This window comes from Coptis chinensis, chromosome 3 (assembly GCF_015680905.1).
Source record: "Coptis chinensis isolate HL-2020 chromosome 3, ASM1568090v1, whole genome shotgun sequence".
NCBI lineage: Eukaryota > Viridiplantae > Streptophyta > Magnoliopsida > Ranunculales > Ranunculaceae > Coptis > Coptis chinensis.
Window position 1 is genome coordinate 104,791,915 of NC_141458.1, and position 15,072 is coordinate 104,806,986.

The 15,072-nt window shown below is 39.6% G+C and overlaps 2 protein-coding genes across 7 annotated transcripts in view; both read left to right on the forward strand.

Moving 5' to 3' along the window:
• Positions 1–11,288, forward strand: part of LOC147512485 (G protein-coupled receptor 1-like) — a 52,841-nt gene extending 41,553 nt beyond the window's left edge. For 2 of the 4 annotated variants that reach the window (XM_086595500.1, XM_086595501.1), the window contains exons 9-14: positions 8,371–8,465; positions 8,801–8,902; positions 9,185–9,241; positions 9,576–9,719; positions 10,218–10,288; positions 10,693–11,288. In XM_086595500.1, the coding sequence (XP_086451626.1) occupies positions 8,371–8,465; positions 8,801–8,902; positions 9,185–9,241; positions 9,576–9,719; positions 10,218–10,288; positions 10,693–10,720 (497 nt within the window). In that variant the 3' untranslated portion in view covers positions 10,721–11,288. The remainder of the gene's footprint in view (positions 1–8,370; positions 8,466–8,800; positions 8,903–9,184; positions 9,242–9,575; positions 9,720–10,217; positions 10,289–10,692) is intronic. The other 2 variants (XM_086595503.1, XR_015214973.1) reach the window with 2 other exon arrangements.
• Positions 11,289–11,558: 270 nt separating this feature from the next.
• LOC147512488 (putative disease resistance protein RGA1) overlaps positions 11,559–15,072 on the forward strand; it is a 50,432-nt gene continuing 46,918 nt past the window's right edge. For all 3 annotated transcript variants that reach the window (XM_086595484.1, XM_086595485.1, XM_086595486.1), the window contains exon 1: positions 11,559–14,873. In XM_086595484.1, coding sequence (XP_086451610.1) covers positions 11,562–14,360 — 2,799 coding nt within the window. In that variant the 5' untranslated portion in view covers positions 11,559–11,561 and the 3' untranslated portion in view covers positions 14,361–14,873. The remainder of the gene's footprint in view (positions 14,874–15,072) is intronic.

A 15,072-nucleotide genomic window follows, 5' to 3' on the forward strand; every position in this document is an offset into this window, starting at 1 on the left:
ACATCACGTGCAAAGCACGTGAATAATTTCTAGTCTTTGTTTAATGCACTTTAACTTCAGGTGTCTGACATTTAATTGAGAGTTTGTTGGTTTAGGACTAGTGTCGTTTATGTTTTGTGATCATGGAATGACTTCATGTGTGCTATGTGAGTTAACTTCATAAAGAAAATAGTTAAGATGGTGCACTTTTGGGTTATTTGGCAAAATGTTCAAATAACGTTTTATATCTCACAGAATCGGTAGTTTGTTCTGACTGTTATTTTACTTCTCGGCATCATGTGTTCCGTACCTGAATATTGCAAAGGTTAAGATACTCAAATAACTGTTACTGGTAAAAAATGGTGGTGTCCTTTCAATTGCAGCTCGGAGAAGGATGCAGAGGTGAGCAAACACAATGACTGCCTTCTAGAGTTACACATGTACATAATAGAGTTCCTCTCTCTTCTCTTTGTCTCACTCATTTCCCTAGAGTTGCTTATCCCTCATCCAGACAACCTTTATTTTTTGGAGTAGTCATAAATTTTGATAAGAAGAATGTCGATATTGCAGTTAGGTACTCTTTGTTGAGTAGCCTTTGGGCCTTGTGAAGTTAGAGCTGACATTGTTTCTTTTTCTCAGTTCGATACCCTCAGGGCCTCAGGTGCACTTGCATGAAGAAAATTAGTGTAAGAAAGTCCTCATGGGGTTCCATGACCGTTCCAGAGACTGCTTAGTTAGCAAAGATCTTGATAGTGGCCTTCAGCCCAGATACTGCTTAGACCCGATGACACTTGACAGCTTTTTGTTTAATTACAAATCAATATGAAGTAAATTGCATGTATAGGTTTGCCTCTCCAGCTGCAAGTTGTCAATTGTAGAAAAAATTTGTGAGTGGTGCTTAGCTCCAATTCATATTTTCAAGTAACTGATAAGGGATCTACACTCACCCGCCAGCTACTATCATTGCTGGAAGTTTCCTACTTGTTGTGTTGGTTCTCTCTTTTCTGAGACTCCTCAACTTGTCTAACACGAAGATGAATAAGCTACCTGAAACAATATGTAATCTATTTAATTTACAGACGTTGAAACTAGTTTGGTGTTCTTCTCTCAGGAAACTACCTGAAGGAATTGGGAAATTACGTAATTTTAGACATCTCAAACTTGCAGGAGGTTATAATTTGAGTTCTGGAGCGATTGAGCTGCCTTAGAACATTAAGTAAAGTCATATTTGGTAGTGGTGGTGGAAAAGGATGCCAGATTGGAGAATTAAAACTTCTAGACCATATCCAAGGAGCACTAACTCACTAAGAATAGAGGGATTGGAACAAGTGGCTGACTCAAAACAGGCAGAACTAAATAACAAAGAAAAGCTCCGGTCCTTGGCTTTGTTGTTTTCTGAAGAAAGACAACATGAAAACATAAAAAAGGATAGAGAGTGTTTTGGATGGTCTCCAGTCGCATACAAACTTGGCAGAGTTGTTTATAGAAAGTTACGAAGGGAATAATTTTCCGTTGTGGTTGTCAAGCAATACAGCTTTACCCGATCTGGTGAAACTGGAACTGAGTTGTTGCAATCAATGCTTCAAATTGTCTGCTTTTGGGAAACTGCAAAACCTTGAATGCCTTTATGTATGGAAGTTGGGCTCAGTGAAACACATCGGATGTGAGTTTTGTGGATTGGGAAGTACTGATGGTAATTCTACTGGTGGTGAAGATTCAGTACAATCAGTAGTATTGTTCCTGAAATTACACACACTTGAGATTTTGCATATAGAAGAGTGCGAGGAGTGGCATCTGCCCTTCCGAAGAGGCGTGGAGATTTTTCCAAAGCTTCGTACATTGACTGTGGATAATTTGATGAAATTGCAAATGCTACCACCAGGTCTCGGAAAGTTAAAAACTCTAGAAGAACTTTTTCTAGATAGTATTAAATTTCGGATCCCTGAACTTTTTGGAATTATTGCCAAGATCACTGATAATGTTACTCTTAGTGCTGAAGGAGAAGGTGGAGAATCAGCAACTCCAGTTGCTGTGTTCTCAGTATTGAAGAAACTTACATTGTACAACATGCCGGAGTGGGAGGAGCAGGAGGATGAAATACGAAGAGATGAAAAAGAATTTCGTCATTCCCTGTCTTCGGGAATTGGAGATCTCCTGTTGCCCTAAGGTGAAGGTGGTGGCGCACTACCTGTTTTCTCCCGCACTCAGAAGTCTATTGATACATGATTGTCCACAATTGACAGGGAGGCAACCTTGCCTTCCTCCCCTCCTTGAAGAGCTGGAATTAGGGCTGGATACAGGTATTCTTTCAAAGTCAATATTGCCCTAATAAGTGGTATTAGTTCCCCTGATCACAACGACACCACCAACAACGAAAATGACTACCCAAATCTTCACTCTTTCTCCATTTCTTATTCTAGACAGTCATCACTTCCCCAAGGCTTCAACCAACTCACTGCGATTCAAAAATTGGACTTTAGATTTTGTGAATTCCTTGACTTCACGCCGGAGGATTTGAAGCATCTCCCCATGCTTCAATAACTGAAAAATTTTCAGTGTCCAGTTCTGGAACGACATTATCCCCAAATAACCGATTTGAAGAGTGTCTAATTCTTTAAGAGTGCAGGATTTGAAGCATCTCCACATGCTTCAAGTTCTAAAAGTTGAGGATTGTTCAATTATGGCCGAACGCTGCAGAAAAACAGAAAGCTGGACCACCTATTCCCACATTCCAAAGATCATCCTTAATTGGCGCAACTTCATCCCAGAATAACTGATTGATCTGTAAGCCAGTGACTTATCTAATTGTCTTCTACTTTATGTAAGACACCATTTATAATCTGCCTTAATTTTCCTCTGTTTCTTTTTATTTGATGCAGGTATATTAGTGTATGATGAGTATTTATATCTCTATTATCTTTTGGATTACCCAGATGATTTTGAAGACATATATATTTTGTGCCTTCTTAGCTTTTGTGTTAGAGCTCTTTGGTGTGTACGGTGATGGAGATTTCAAGTGGCACTATGGGTACGTCTTTATATACTTACATTAATGTTTCGCATAGGACAACGAATACCCGAAAAACTTTCCTTGATAGTCACCAGTGAAATTCAATGAATATTACCATTTAATATACTGCTGTTCAAAAAAGGCGGGCAGTGGTCCCAGGAAAACAAAAAGTGGGCGCAGTTTTGTTACTCTACAAAGCTATGATGTGTGTAGGGTATATTGCCTGATCCTACATCTTGTCCAATTTTTCCACATGTTCTTTTGTGTTTCGGATGAGCCCTGTATATTGTCCACCTGTGTCTGTCCTTCATTTTCTAGTTCTTGATAGTCATTTTAAACCAGAATCTGCAGCAACTGTCAACTGCAGGTTCCCTTACCTAGCATTGAACTTTAGTCAGATGGAAACTCATGCTGAGGCCCCTGGAACAAGTGTCACTGAGTGTTTAGGATATTGTTATTGGAGGTGGTGGACCTGTGAGCTCTCACCCTCTCTCTGTCTCTCCATCCCAACAGCTATAAGTTTGTTCTAGTCAAATCAGAAGGTTCTTTCTTTAACAGGTTGTCAAGGATGTTGCACTGACTATAAACCAAGCAATAGAACCCGTGGAAAAGGGTGTCACTAAGATACAGGAAAAGATCCATCACATCACAGTTGACTCTAAGACAAAGAAAAGCATTTAGAAGAAGAAGTTAAGCAAAATGTTACTGGAGTTGGATCTCCTGTGGACTGTGGTTGATGAAGAAAAGGTAGTTGCCAATTATGAAACTGAGAAATGACATGATCACATGAATAATGTTGTCAAATTTGGTGAAGAAAAATGTTCCAGTGCCTGACCTTTCGAGGATGGTTTATTTTTTCATTTGTTATAGTTAGCCACTTAATAGGAGCAGGCGAGCAGCTTATATTTGTTTGAAACTTTTAGCTTGTACTTATTATATACTAGTATTTGCCTGTGCCGTACGGCATTGATATCGTCGCCTTTAAGCCCCAAGACGGCACATATACGCCTTCCCCTCCCCGACTCACATCCGCCCCCGTGCGGCAGCAGAGATCACGGCTCGGCTAGCCGACGCATCATCCGCCCCAGTGCACGCAGATCACGTGTGCCTTTGGCTTCAGCGCCCCCGACACACATCCGCCCCCGGTATGGCACAAATACGCGTGCTTTCGGCGAATCTACCCCGTCTCTACTCATGTTTCCAGAGCCCAACAACCCATAAAAGTTCAGCCTAAAAACAGTCAAGGCCAGGCCTTTTTTGGGTGGGGTGGGTGAGGTGAGAAAAAAATTTAAACTCACAAAAAAAACTTGTTAACTCAACCCAGAAAAACATTTGAGTGGCTAGGATTAGGGGGTGGCACGACCAGGTATCACCTTGTGAGGTGGAATTTGTCCACCCACTCCACCCTTCTTTGTTATATAGATAGGCAATCACAACGCCTGATGTTAAGGGACTAGTGTTTGTACCCTGTGTGTAAATCTTTTCCGTTATTAGGAGACTTTGTTTTCTGTTTTCTGCATGCAAATGTAGTTGCGGTGTGGTTACATTTTGGATATGGTTCCTTGACTAACGATTTCTTTACTTGAATTGGTTTTAATTGATGCAAAGTTTGGTTGATAATACAGACACAAAATACATATAATTCAGTAGTCGCTAGTCAGAAATACACTGCCCAGCCACACATGATATATGATATTGGCTACGGCAGACAAAAAGATTAAGCCCAGCAGGATATCGCACAATTTTGGCGAATTATTTAAGGGGCGTTGAGGCATCGCTTCGACAGATATATGAGTAATTGAGTATAGTAGTGTAAAAAAAAAAAGTCACAACAAAGTGCCAAGGGGGGTGGGACAAACCCAAATCTTGAGGGGGAGGGGGGGGGGGGGGGTTCTTGGCTTGCTAAACATTGCTGGAGAGCTATAACTGACACTACATCTCTTCTGGAAAGGAGTACACAAATATTACGATGAGTTCAAGAAATGTTTGATTTGGAGGATTGGACATGGTACTAAGATCTCAGTCTTCAAAGACCCCTGGCTACAGATAAATGGTAAAACCATTGTTCTCAAAGACCACATGGTTATGCCAAATGGTTTGGAAAACATTAGGGTTGATGAGTTGATATTAGATGACGGTGCTCAATGGGATATACCTAAGTTGAATGATATTTTCCCACCCCTAATAACTCCCTTCATTCAAACCTTGACAATTAAGCCTGATGTAGAGAGTGACAAGTTCGTATGGAATCATTCTTTAAATAGCCTTTTTTATGTGAGATTTGCATTTAGTTTTTCCTCCGGTGAAGATTGGAGTACACATTCATCTTCTTATCAAAAGAAAACTGTAGCTAAGATTTAGAAGTTGAAATTGGCTGGAAAATGGCAACACTTTTATTTGGAAGATGTATATGCAAGTTCTACCTACAGTAGATCGCCTGCTAGAAAGAAAGATAGAAGGGGATATGAGTTACCCCTTCTTTGAATCTTGTATTGAGACACCAGTACATATCTTCTTGATTGATTGGACAAAGAGTTTGTGGTTCGCTAACCCTATCAACTTGAGAGTTGAAGCGTACTCGGATTGGAGCATAAGACAGTGGCTTGACGAGGTTGTCAATTGGTGTCACAACAAGAATGAGGATATCGCAGCCAAAGGGTTTTTAGTTTGTATAGTCATGCATCACATTTGGAAAACAAAGAACTTGTATAAGTTCGAACAAACAAACTTCAACAAAGAGGGCGTCATAAGAGGAGCAGTGGCTATATGACATAAATGCTTGGAAGCATATAAAACAGACAAAGAAGAAGAGGATTCCCTTCGTATCTCTAACCTTAACTCTAATCCTTTGAATATGGTTGAATCGCTTCCAGTTGTTAATGAAGATTGCATTAATATACGGTTTGATGCCTCTTTTGATAGGGAAGGGGGGATAGGAGCAGGTGTAGCAGGAGTGATAGCTTGGAATATAGAAGGAAAGCCAATTGCTGCAGTCTTCAGAACTTTCAAAGTTCGAAACACTGAAGAAGCGGAGTTTGTGGCAGTTGAAACTACTATCCACTTGGCTGGAACTCTATCTGCAAGTTGTTTTCTCATTGAAGGAGACAATCAAAGAGTGATTTAAACTCTAGCAAATCCGGCACTTTTTACTACTTTTGAGAACCTAGAGTGGCAATTAGAGTCCATTGTAACAGCTTCAAAGCTTTCTCTTAATAAGGTTATGTCTCGTAGTATAGTTCATATGCATTGGATTAGTAGGTTATTTAACGGGGAGGCCCATGAACTTGCTAGGTGGGCTATTAGGAATCAAGACGTGGAGTCTCTTTCAAAGTGTATTGCAACTTTAGATTGTGAGCTCACTCAAGTTTAAATTTTAATGTGATGGGTGATTAGCGAAAAAAAGAAAGAAAGAAAGAATTATTGGTGTTTGATACAAAGGTGGGTGGTGGGACGTGGGATATAGTTTTTTTGTTTTCAAAAGATGCTGGAATCGTGGGATAAAGTAACTGAGAAAGTCAGTGAACTACTTTTGCAAATTCAGATAACAACGAACCTGAGACTTATCATTTGAAAATTGGTGTTTGAGACAAAGATCGGATGGGTAGTGGGGTATAGTTACTGAGAAAGTTAGTGGACTAGCTAGCTACTTTTGCAAATTGAGATAGCAACGAACCTAAGAAGCCTTGCCATTGCATTTGCAAATTGTGCGTCTTCTCTTTCTGTTGTTTTTCTTTGATCTCATTGTGATATTCATTACCTGATCGCTTATCACTATGACTGCTGCAGTGATCTCCGTTGTGTTGGAACAATTGCGTTCGATCCTCCAAACAGAGGTGAATCTATTGGCTGGTGTACGTAAAGAAAGTGAAAAACTCACTGATACATTCACTCTTATCCGAGGAGTGCTTGAGGATGCAGAGGAAAAGGAAGTCAAGAACACAGCAGTGAAGGTTTGGTTAGAACAACTCACACGCATCTCGTATGTTAGTTCAGACGTGGTTTGATAAGTTAAATGCATTCTTGGTGGACAGAGAATTAACAGTTCAGATGTTTAAAGAACCCACTTTATGTATTTCAACGATATCTGAAAAAAGACGAGGATAGAAATGTCCAATGGATATTCCTTGGATGTCCTGGCGTAGGAAAAGGAACTTACGCAAGCCGTTTATCAAATCTACTTGGTGTTCCACATATAGCCACGGGTGATCTTGTTCGAAATGAGCTCAAATGTTCTGGTCCACTTTCTGGACAGCTGGCAGATATATTGTGAACCGGGGGAAATTGGTTTCTGATGAAATTATTACAAGTCTGTTGTCGAAGCGGCTCGAAGAGGGTGGAGCCAAGGGTGAGTCAGGGTTAAATTGCAATGCCCTCTCACTTCCGAAACACATTCAATTTCTTCAAGTTGAACAATTTAACCAAATCACAAGGTTATCAGAGTTGCCCTTAAATGATTCGCAGCAGGACCTAAGAGAACTCGTGATTGTTTCCTGCGATTCAATCGAATTCATAGGACCAGAAGACGAAGAGGGCATCTTCGTACAACGGATTGAGAAGTTGCTTATCAGGGAGTGTCAGAGTCTAAGCAAGATATATGAGAAGGTCCCAGCACACGGAGCTTTTCCTTGTTTGAAGAGTTTGCAGATCTTAAGTTGTGGTAATATCAAAATTTTATTGTCGTCTAGGTTGCTTCTTAACCTTGAAACGATCAGAGTGGGCTTTTGTCCGAAAATGGAGGAGCTAATTGTTGAAGACACTGGTACTGGAATTGATTATACTGTCACACTCCCAAGGTTGAAGAGATTGCACTTCCGAAATCTACCGAAACTGAAGAGCATTTGGAAGGGCGTGATGGTTTGTGACTCTCTTCAAACAGTTGTAGTAGACAATTGTCCTGAATTGAAAAGGCTCCCTCTGTTCAACCGAGAACATCAATCAGCCCCACCTTCTCTCAAAGAAATCAAAGGAAGCCGAGAGTGGTGGGATTCACTCGAGTGGACTTATCCATGTCCTGAACATCTCTTTAAAGAGTATTAGGTTAGTTAAGGCTTTTATTCTTTTCAATTTTCCTTTTAAACTTTTTCATAATCTGATCTAACGAAATTTTCCCTACTATTATAAAGTTTAAATTAACATTCGTGGATTTGTATCTTATTAGTGGGTTGATAAGAATCTGAACATAGGGATTCTTATCTTATTAGTGGATTTATATCTTATTAGTGTTTGTATCAAACCCATAATCTGAACATAGGTTGTATAAAATCAACTTTGAACTCGAGGATTTGACCTGAATATGAACTAGTTCAGCTCATTTCATATTAGTGTTTGGTAAGAGGTGAGTCAAATTTGCTTTCACTATATATCTCTGTTAATTTTTCCAGGAACTTCACTTGTGGTGACTGTCATACGTTCAATAGGTAATGATCCTGGACGTGTAGGTGTGTGGTGCTGGTCAGAAACAGGACGCACTGGAAAAGTATGTATGGAGTTGTCTGTAACTGCTTACTTCCCTTACACCCTGTCTACACTTGCTTTGAAATAGTACAACATTTTGGCGACAAATCAGAAAGTCTATATACAGAATTGCATTCCAATTTGGTTGGCTGTGAACTAAATAGGAAACAGTAATTAAGTAGGAAGTTTGTCTTTCCATGATTTGTTTGACTGCTGTTTTAAGTCATTTTTTTTCCCTTCTTTATCAAGAACACTTTTCTTTTCCTGGGAGGTCATTTTCTAGTAGTATATTTGAGCAGGCATGTGATTTGGGTAGCGTACTTATTGTTCTCACGAGTCTATATCTGTTGTGTGCAGGCTGTCCACTTCATAACATTTCATGCTCCACTGTGGGGTGCTATTCTTTTCAACGGACTTACATACTTCCAAGTGATACGCATGATCAACAATGCAACCCGTGTATGTATATGGTTACACCAGAATTACTATAGGAAGTATATGTGTTCCAGTTGGTTTAAGAAAATATAAATGTACATAATGTAATATGTGCCATTGTAAGGGAGTAAAGTGGTCAGATGGGGAAGGATGAGTGGGATAAACCTAGTTGAAATGTCTTAGTTATCTTGACAATAATGTGAAAACAAGAAAACGTAAAATATAGTAAACAATAAATTGTTGATGTGTATTTACACCGATTCTAGATTCGAAATACACTCTGACACAATGTTTCTTTTACTTTAGATGGCGGTGGGCATGTCAGACCGATTGCATCCATCTGATACAAGGGCAGACATGAAGGTATGCTATGTTGGCTTATCAATTATCACTCTATTTGACAATTTGCAAGTTTTCTAGAGAGCAAAATCCTTGTCCTCCTGTAAAGGAAGTTATTCTTGTCCTCAGAATGTTGCTCAATGCAATTGTTACATAGTTTTGGAGGACGTGCCTAGAAATGCTTCTAACTTCGATGTGACAGTGCTTTTCCTTTTCAGTTATAAACCAATTCACGTTAGATAGAGCTCTTTGGTATAACGATTCCATATACACTTGTGTTCATGCTAGTTTTCGTTATCTTGTGATGGAATCACATGTTATCTTGTGGTTCATGCTGATTTTGGCTTCTTTTTCATAGGCTTTAAACAGATGGGGTTACTATCCTTTGATTCTTTTAGGGTCATGGGCATTTGGCACAATCAATCGAATACATGATTTCATTGATCCAGGCCACAAAATTTTTTGGCTCTCATTTCTGGATGTTGGAATGGCTGCACTTATGGTATGTATGAAAACCTCAGTTATTTTTAAAATTCTCAAGTTCAGCTGCTTGAAGATTGGGAACCTGACATTTACAGTGATATCGATTCTGTATATCAATTTATATGTAAGCAAGGAACTAGAAAACAACCCCTTCCCCATTAGTTCCCTTTTTATAGATCCTTTAAATGATCGGAACATGAATATATTTTCAGTAGTTATATTAATAAAATAGTATTTCACCTACATTGACAGTTCTTTTCATTCTCTCTCCTTTCCGCGCAATATCCTTTCTTCATCGTTCAGCATGTAATATATGACACATTGTAGAGTGCCACCTGCGTATCCAAAGAGTGATCCCAGAATCTTCCCTAGGACTTGGCTAAACCTATCCTCATCCGCCTTTCTTATGTACTCTAATTTGAAGTGCATAAGAACTAATCAACTAATTGTTACAATTTTCATGAGCTATAATTATCTAAGTTTTGTCAGAGATATTGAGCCATGGATGCTGATTCAGGGTCTTTTCAACTCAATTGCATATGGTCTCAACTCTTCAGTGCGACGGGCAATACATGAAAGACTGGATCTGTAAGTTGACAAAAACTTGTTATTAGTTTTTCTTATTTTTCGTAGCCTTAGGTATTTATACATTCTCACCATTGAAGAGACCACCCCTTTGAGATCTCAGTTTTCCCAGACATACCATCTGTTTTATGATCAAGAACTTTTGTTTTCCTTCACCTTTAAAGAGATGTTTTGAGGTGATTCAATCATCAGATTTGGTCTTCTATGATGTAAAACATCCTGAAAAGGCAGTGCTGTTGGTTCACTCAGGCTTTTTACTATGCTACTCATACATGTCTTTTTCTTTTAGTTCTGTTCACTGCCCTGGGCTGCCTCTACTCCTTGAAAACCAATTTCTGAAAGTGCACATCATTGTTATTATCTCCTTTTGTGTTTCAGAAGTACTTAGTTTGGTGTATTCTGAGCAGGTGGTGTCCAGAAAGATTGCGTAGATGATTACCAGCTTCTCTAAAGCTTAGAGGCCAACCACAAGAAAGTGAATTAGCCTCATTGAAAGTCCAAGATGAGCACTAGCAGCTAGTTTGTTTCCTCAACTGTATCAGCATTTTAACAAGATATCCTCTTCACCTTTTCCTAAAATTTCAGAGAGATGGAGCAAAGGGCATTCTCACAATTCTTTATCCAAGCGATTCAGATTATTTGTGTTTTTCACAAGTGCATCTGTTTGTACACTGTCTGGAGAACCAATGTCACCACGTCTTTGCCCACATTCTTTTTGCAATTACTGCTTCGCTGATTACTCACCAGCCTAGTGGAATGTGCTACAAAATTGTTGTCGACGACGTAACTTCATATCCAACCCAGTGTTAGTGTGTGTAACTTGATAACAGATGACCCTACGGCAATTGCACCATTCTGACAGCTGACTTTAGAACTCAATTTAATCATGTATCAGATATAGAAAGAGTCTGTTTGGTGTCTGTATTGAGATTGTAATGTTTTAAACCAATTTTGCACTCTGATTCTTCATAATATTTCTTTGATAAGATTTATTTCTTTGATAGATTATTAATTTTACATGATCTTATTGACGAACGGTAGTAAGCCTCACTTCAGAATTGTATTCATATAGGCCTGGGGGGCTTACAAAAATACAATGTCTGGTTTGACCCCAAGCCTTTCTATTCTGCCCAGGGGATTCAATCAAGTTCAGTGAGGTTAAAGTCATCAGATGGAGGACCACGATCATCTGCACTGGAGATTATTCCTAAATCCTAAGTCATTGTATTAAATAAATAAATAAATAATGCAAAGTCATTGTAATAATAAATAAATAATGCTCTTTGTTTTTAGCGTGTGTGAACAAAGTCATTTTCGAGAAACACCTCAAGACCCACCTAGCCTTGCCCTTGCATTTGGAAATCGAGCGTCTTCTCTTTTTCTTGTGTTTCTTATCACTATGGCTCATGCGGTCATCTCCGGTGTGTTGGAGCAATTGCGTTCGATCCTCCAAACAGATCAGGTGAATCTATTGGCGGGTGTACACAAAGAAAGCGAAAAACTCAATGATACACTCGTTCGTATCCAAGGAGTGCTTGAGGATGCAGAGGAAAAGGAAGTCAAGAACGGAGCAGTGAAGGTTTTGTTAGAACAACTCACATGCATCTCCTATGATGCGGACGATGTATTGGACGAGTGGAAAACCGAAATTCTCAGCTCACAGATCCAACTACTTGATGACGACAATGCTCCTGTCAGTGAGAAGCTTTGGTCCTGCTTGTTTTCTCTATTTTCTTGTTTAAAAAGTGTTGTTGTACGTCATGACGATGATGGTAGTAAGATGATTGACATAAACAAAAGACTAGATCCGATTGTTAAAGATAAAGTTTTTCTTGATCTGAATGAAAGGCAAAGTCGTGAAGAACCTCGAGCAGTAACGAGCTCTTTTGTTGATGGTTCTGAGATCTATGGTCGTTCTAATGATATATATAGCATAGTAGGCAGGTTACTAAGTGAGACTAGTAATCAAGATTCACATGTCCCACTCATCTCTATAGTTGGTACAGGGGGTTTCGGCAAGACGACCCTTGTGCAACTAATCCTCAAAGATAAGGAAGTGATGAAGAACTTTGAAAAGCTGATGTGGGTTTGTGTCTCGAAGCCTTTTGATCTTGAAAGGGTGGCCAAATCTATTATTAAAGAAGCTACTGGTGATGTCCCTAATATCGTAGTGTGGCAAGATCTGCATAGAAGTTTGTCTGAATCCATACGGGGAAAGAAGTTCCTTCTTGTGCTAGATGACGTATGGACCTATGATCGAGAGATTTGGAGAAAGTTGAGGGTCTCACTGGATGGTGGTGCACAGGGAAGCAGAATAATAATCACCACACGACATGAGAACATTGCAGAGAAGATGGCCTCCAACTATATACATAGGCTTGGGCAATTGTCTAATGAAGATTGTTGGTCATTCTTTAAACATATAGCTCTCAGGGAAATACAAAACAATCGCCAAAAGTTTGAAGAAATTGGAAAAAAAATTGCCTGGAAGTGTAAGGGTGTCCCTCTAGCGGTAAAGATTATTGCGAGTCTTATGTGCCGCAAAAGATCTGTAGTAGAATGGGAAGATGTACTGGCAAGCGACATATGGGAAGTAATGTCGGAAGATGAGCATGGTTTTTTACCTTCTCTTTTATTAAGTTATTATGCATTGCCTTCACATTTGAAGCGATGTTTTTCTTATTGTGCTGTCTTTCAAGAAGATGCGGAAATTAAAAAAGATGAATTGGTGAAGCTTTGGATGGCGCAAGGGTTTTTAAGTTATGATAGCTCAAAAGATCTAGAGAAAATTGGTACAAACTATTTCAATGATCTCACGATGCGCTCTTTGTTCCAAGATTTTAAAAAAGACAGTGAAGGCAACGTCATTGGTTGCAAAATGCATGACCTTGTGCATGATTTTGCCCAACATCTCGCAAAGAAGGAATCCTCTATTTTTATGGAGAATGATAGAGAGGTTGGTAACATCAGGTTGCGTCATTTTGGTGCAGGATATGAGGATACCAGTGCACGTCTTGAGTTAATTATGTGTCAGATGACATGCCTTCGGGTATTGGATTTGTGTGACAGTTATTTTGAAGAACTTCCAGATGAGGTGGAGAGATTGCTACATCTGAGACTCCTCGATCTTTCTAATAACAGAGAGATAGAGAAGTTACCTGAAACAGTATGTAATCTATTTAATTTACAGACGTTGAAACTAAATTGGTGTGGATCTCTCAAAAAACTCCCCAAAGGAATTGGAAAATTACGTAATCTCAGGCATCTCGAACTTGAAAGAACTGATGAGTTGAGTTATTTCCCACGGGGTTTGAAGCGATTGAGCTTCCTTAGAACATTAAGTAAAGTCGTATTGGATCGTGAGGGTGGAAAAGGATGCCAGATTGGAGAGTTAAAACTTCTAGACCATATCCAAGGAGAACTAATAATAGAGGGATTGGGACAAGTGGCGGACTCAAAAGCGGCAGAACTAAAGAAAAAAGAAAAGCTCCGGTCCTTGGATTTGGTGTTTTCTAGAAAGATACAGGATGCTGCAACAGAAGAAAACAGAAAAAGGATAGAGAGTGTTTTAGATGGTCTCCAGCCGCATACAAACTTGGCAGTGTTGAAGATAGAAGGTTACGAAGGGAATAATTTTCCGTCGTGGATGGCAAGCATTAATACATATTTACCCAATCTGGTGAAACTGGAACTGAATTGGTGCAATCGATGCTCGGAATTGCCTGCTTTGGGGAGACTTCAAAACCTTGAACACCTTCACTTAGCGGGGCTGGAGTCAGTGAAACGCATCGGATGCGAGTTTTATGGACTGGGAAGTACTGATGGTACTTCTACTGGTGGTGAAGATTCAGTACAATCGGTAGTAGTGTTCCCGAAGTTACACACGCTTTATATTTCTAATATGGAAGAAGTTGCAGTGTTCCCAGTATTGAAGAAACTTACATTGTCTTTCTTGTTGGAGTGGGAGGGACAGGGGGATGAAATAGAGCTTCCAATAAGAAGAGATGAAGAAGGTGGAGAAGGTTTCATCATGCCCTGTCTTCAGGTATTGAGATCCGGTATTGCCGTAAGTTGAAGGTGGTGCCGCACTACTTGTTTTCTCCCGCACTCAGAAGTCTAAAGATATCTCGTTGTCCACAACTGACGGGGAGGCAACCTTGCCTTCCTCCCCTCCTTGAAGAGCTGGAATTATGCTGGGATACAGGTTTTCTTTCAAAGTCTATATTGCCGCTGCTAATCAGTGGAATTGGCTACCCAAATCTTCACTCTTTCTCCATCAGTTCTTCTGAAGAGTCGTCACTTCCCCAAGGCTTCAACCAACTCACTGCAATTCAATCATTGAAATTTGGGAGTTGTGAATTCCTTGACTTCACGCCAGAGGATTTGAAGCATCTCCCCAAGCTTCAACTACTGAAAATTATTAATTGTCCAACTCTGGAAGAACGCTGCAGAAAAAGAGAAAGCTGGACCACCAATTCCCACATTCCAAAGATCGAACATAGTTGGTGGGAACATGAATTGATCCCAGAATAAGCCAGTGACTTGTTCACCTGCAAAGAAGAATCATGCATCAGCCCAACCCCAACAGGTAATTGATTTTATGATTTTCAAAATCCCTCATTTCTCCAAACACCAACCAACCCAATCCTCAAATCTCTCACTACTTCAAATGCCATGAGATTAGTGCACAAATGTTTGTTTTAGATAAGATTAAGAAAAATAAGATTTGTTCAGTATTTTATCTACATTTCTGTTTATTCTTGGCCGTTTGGTTTTTGGAAAATAAG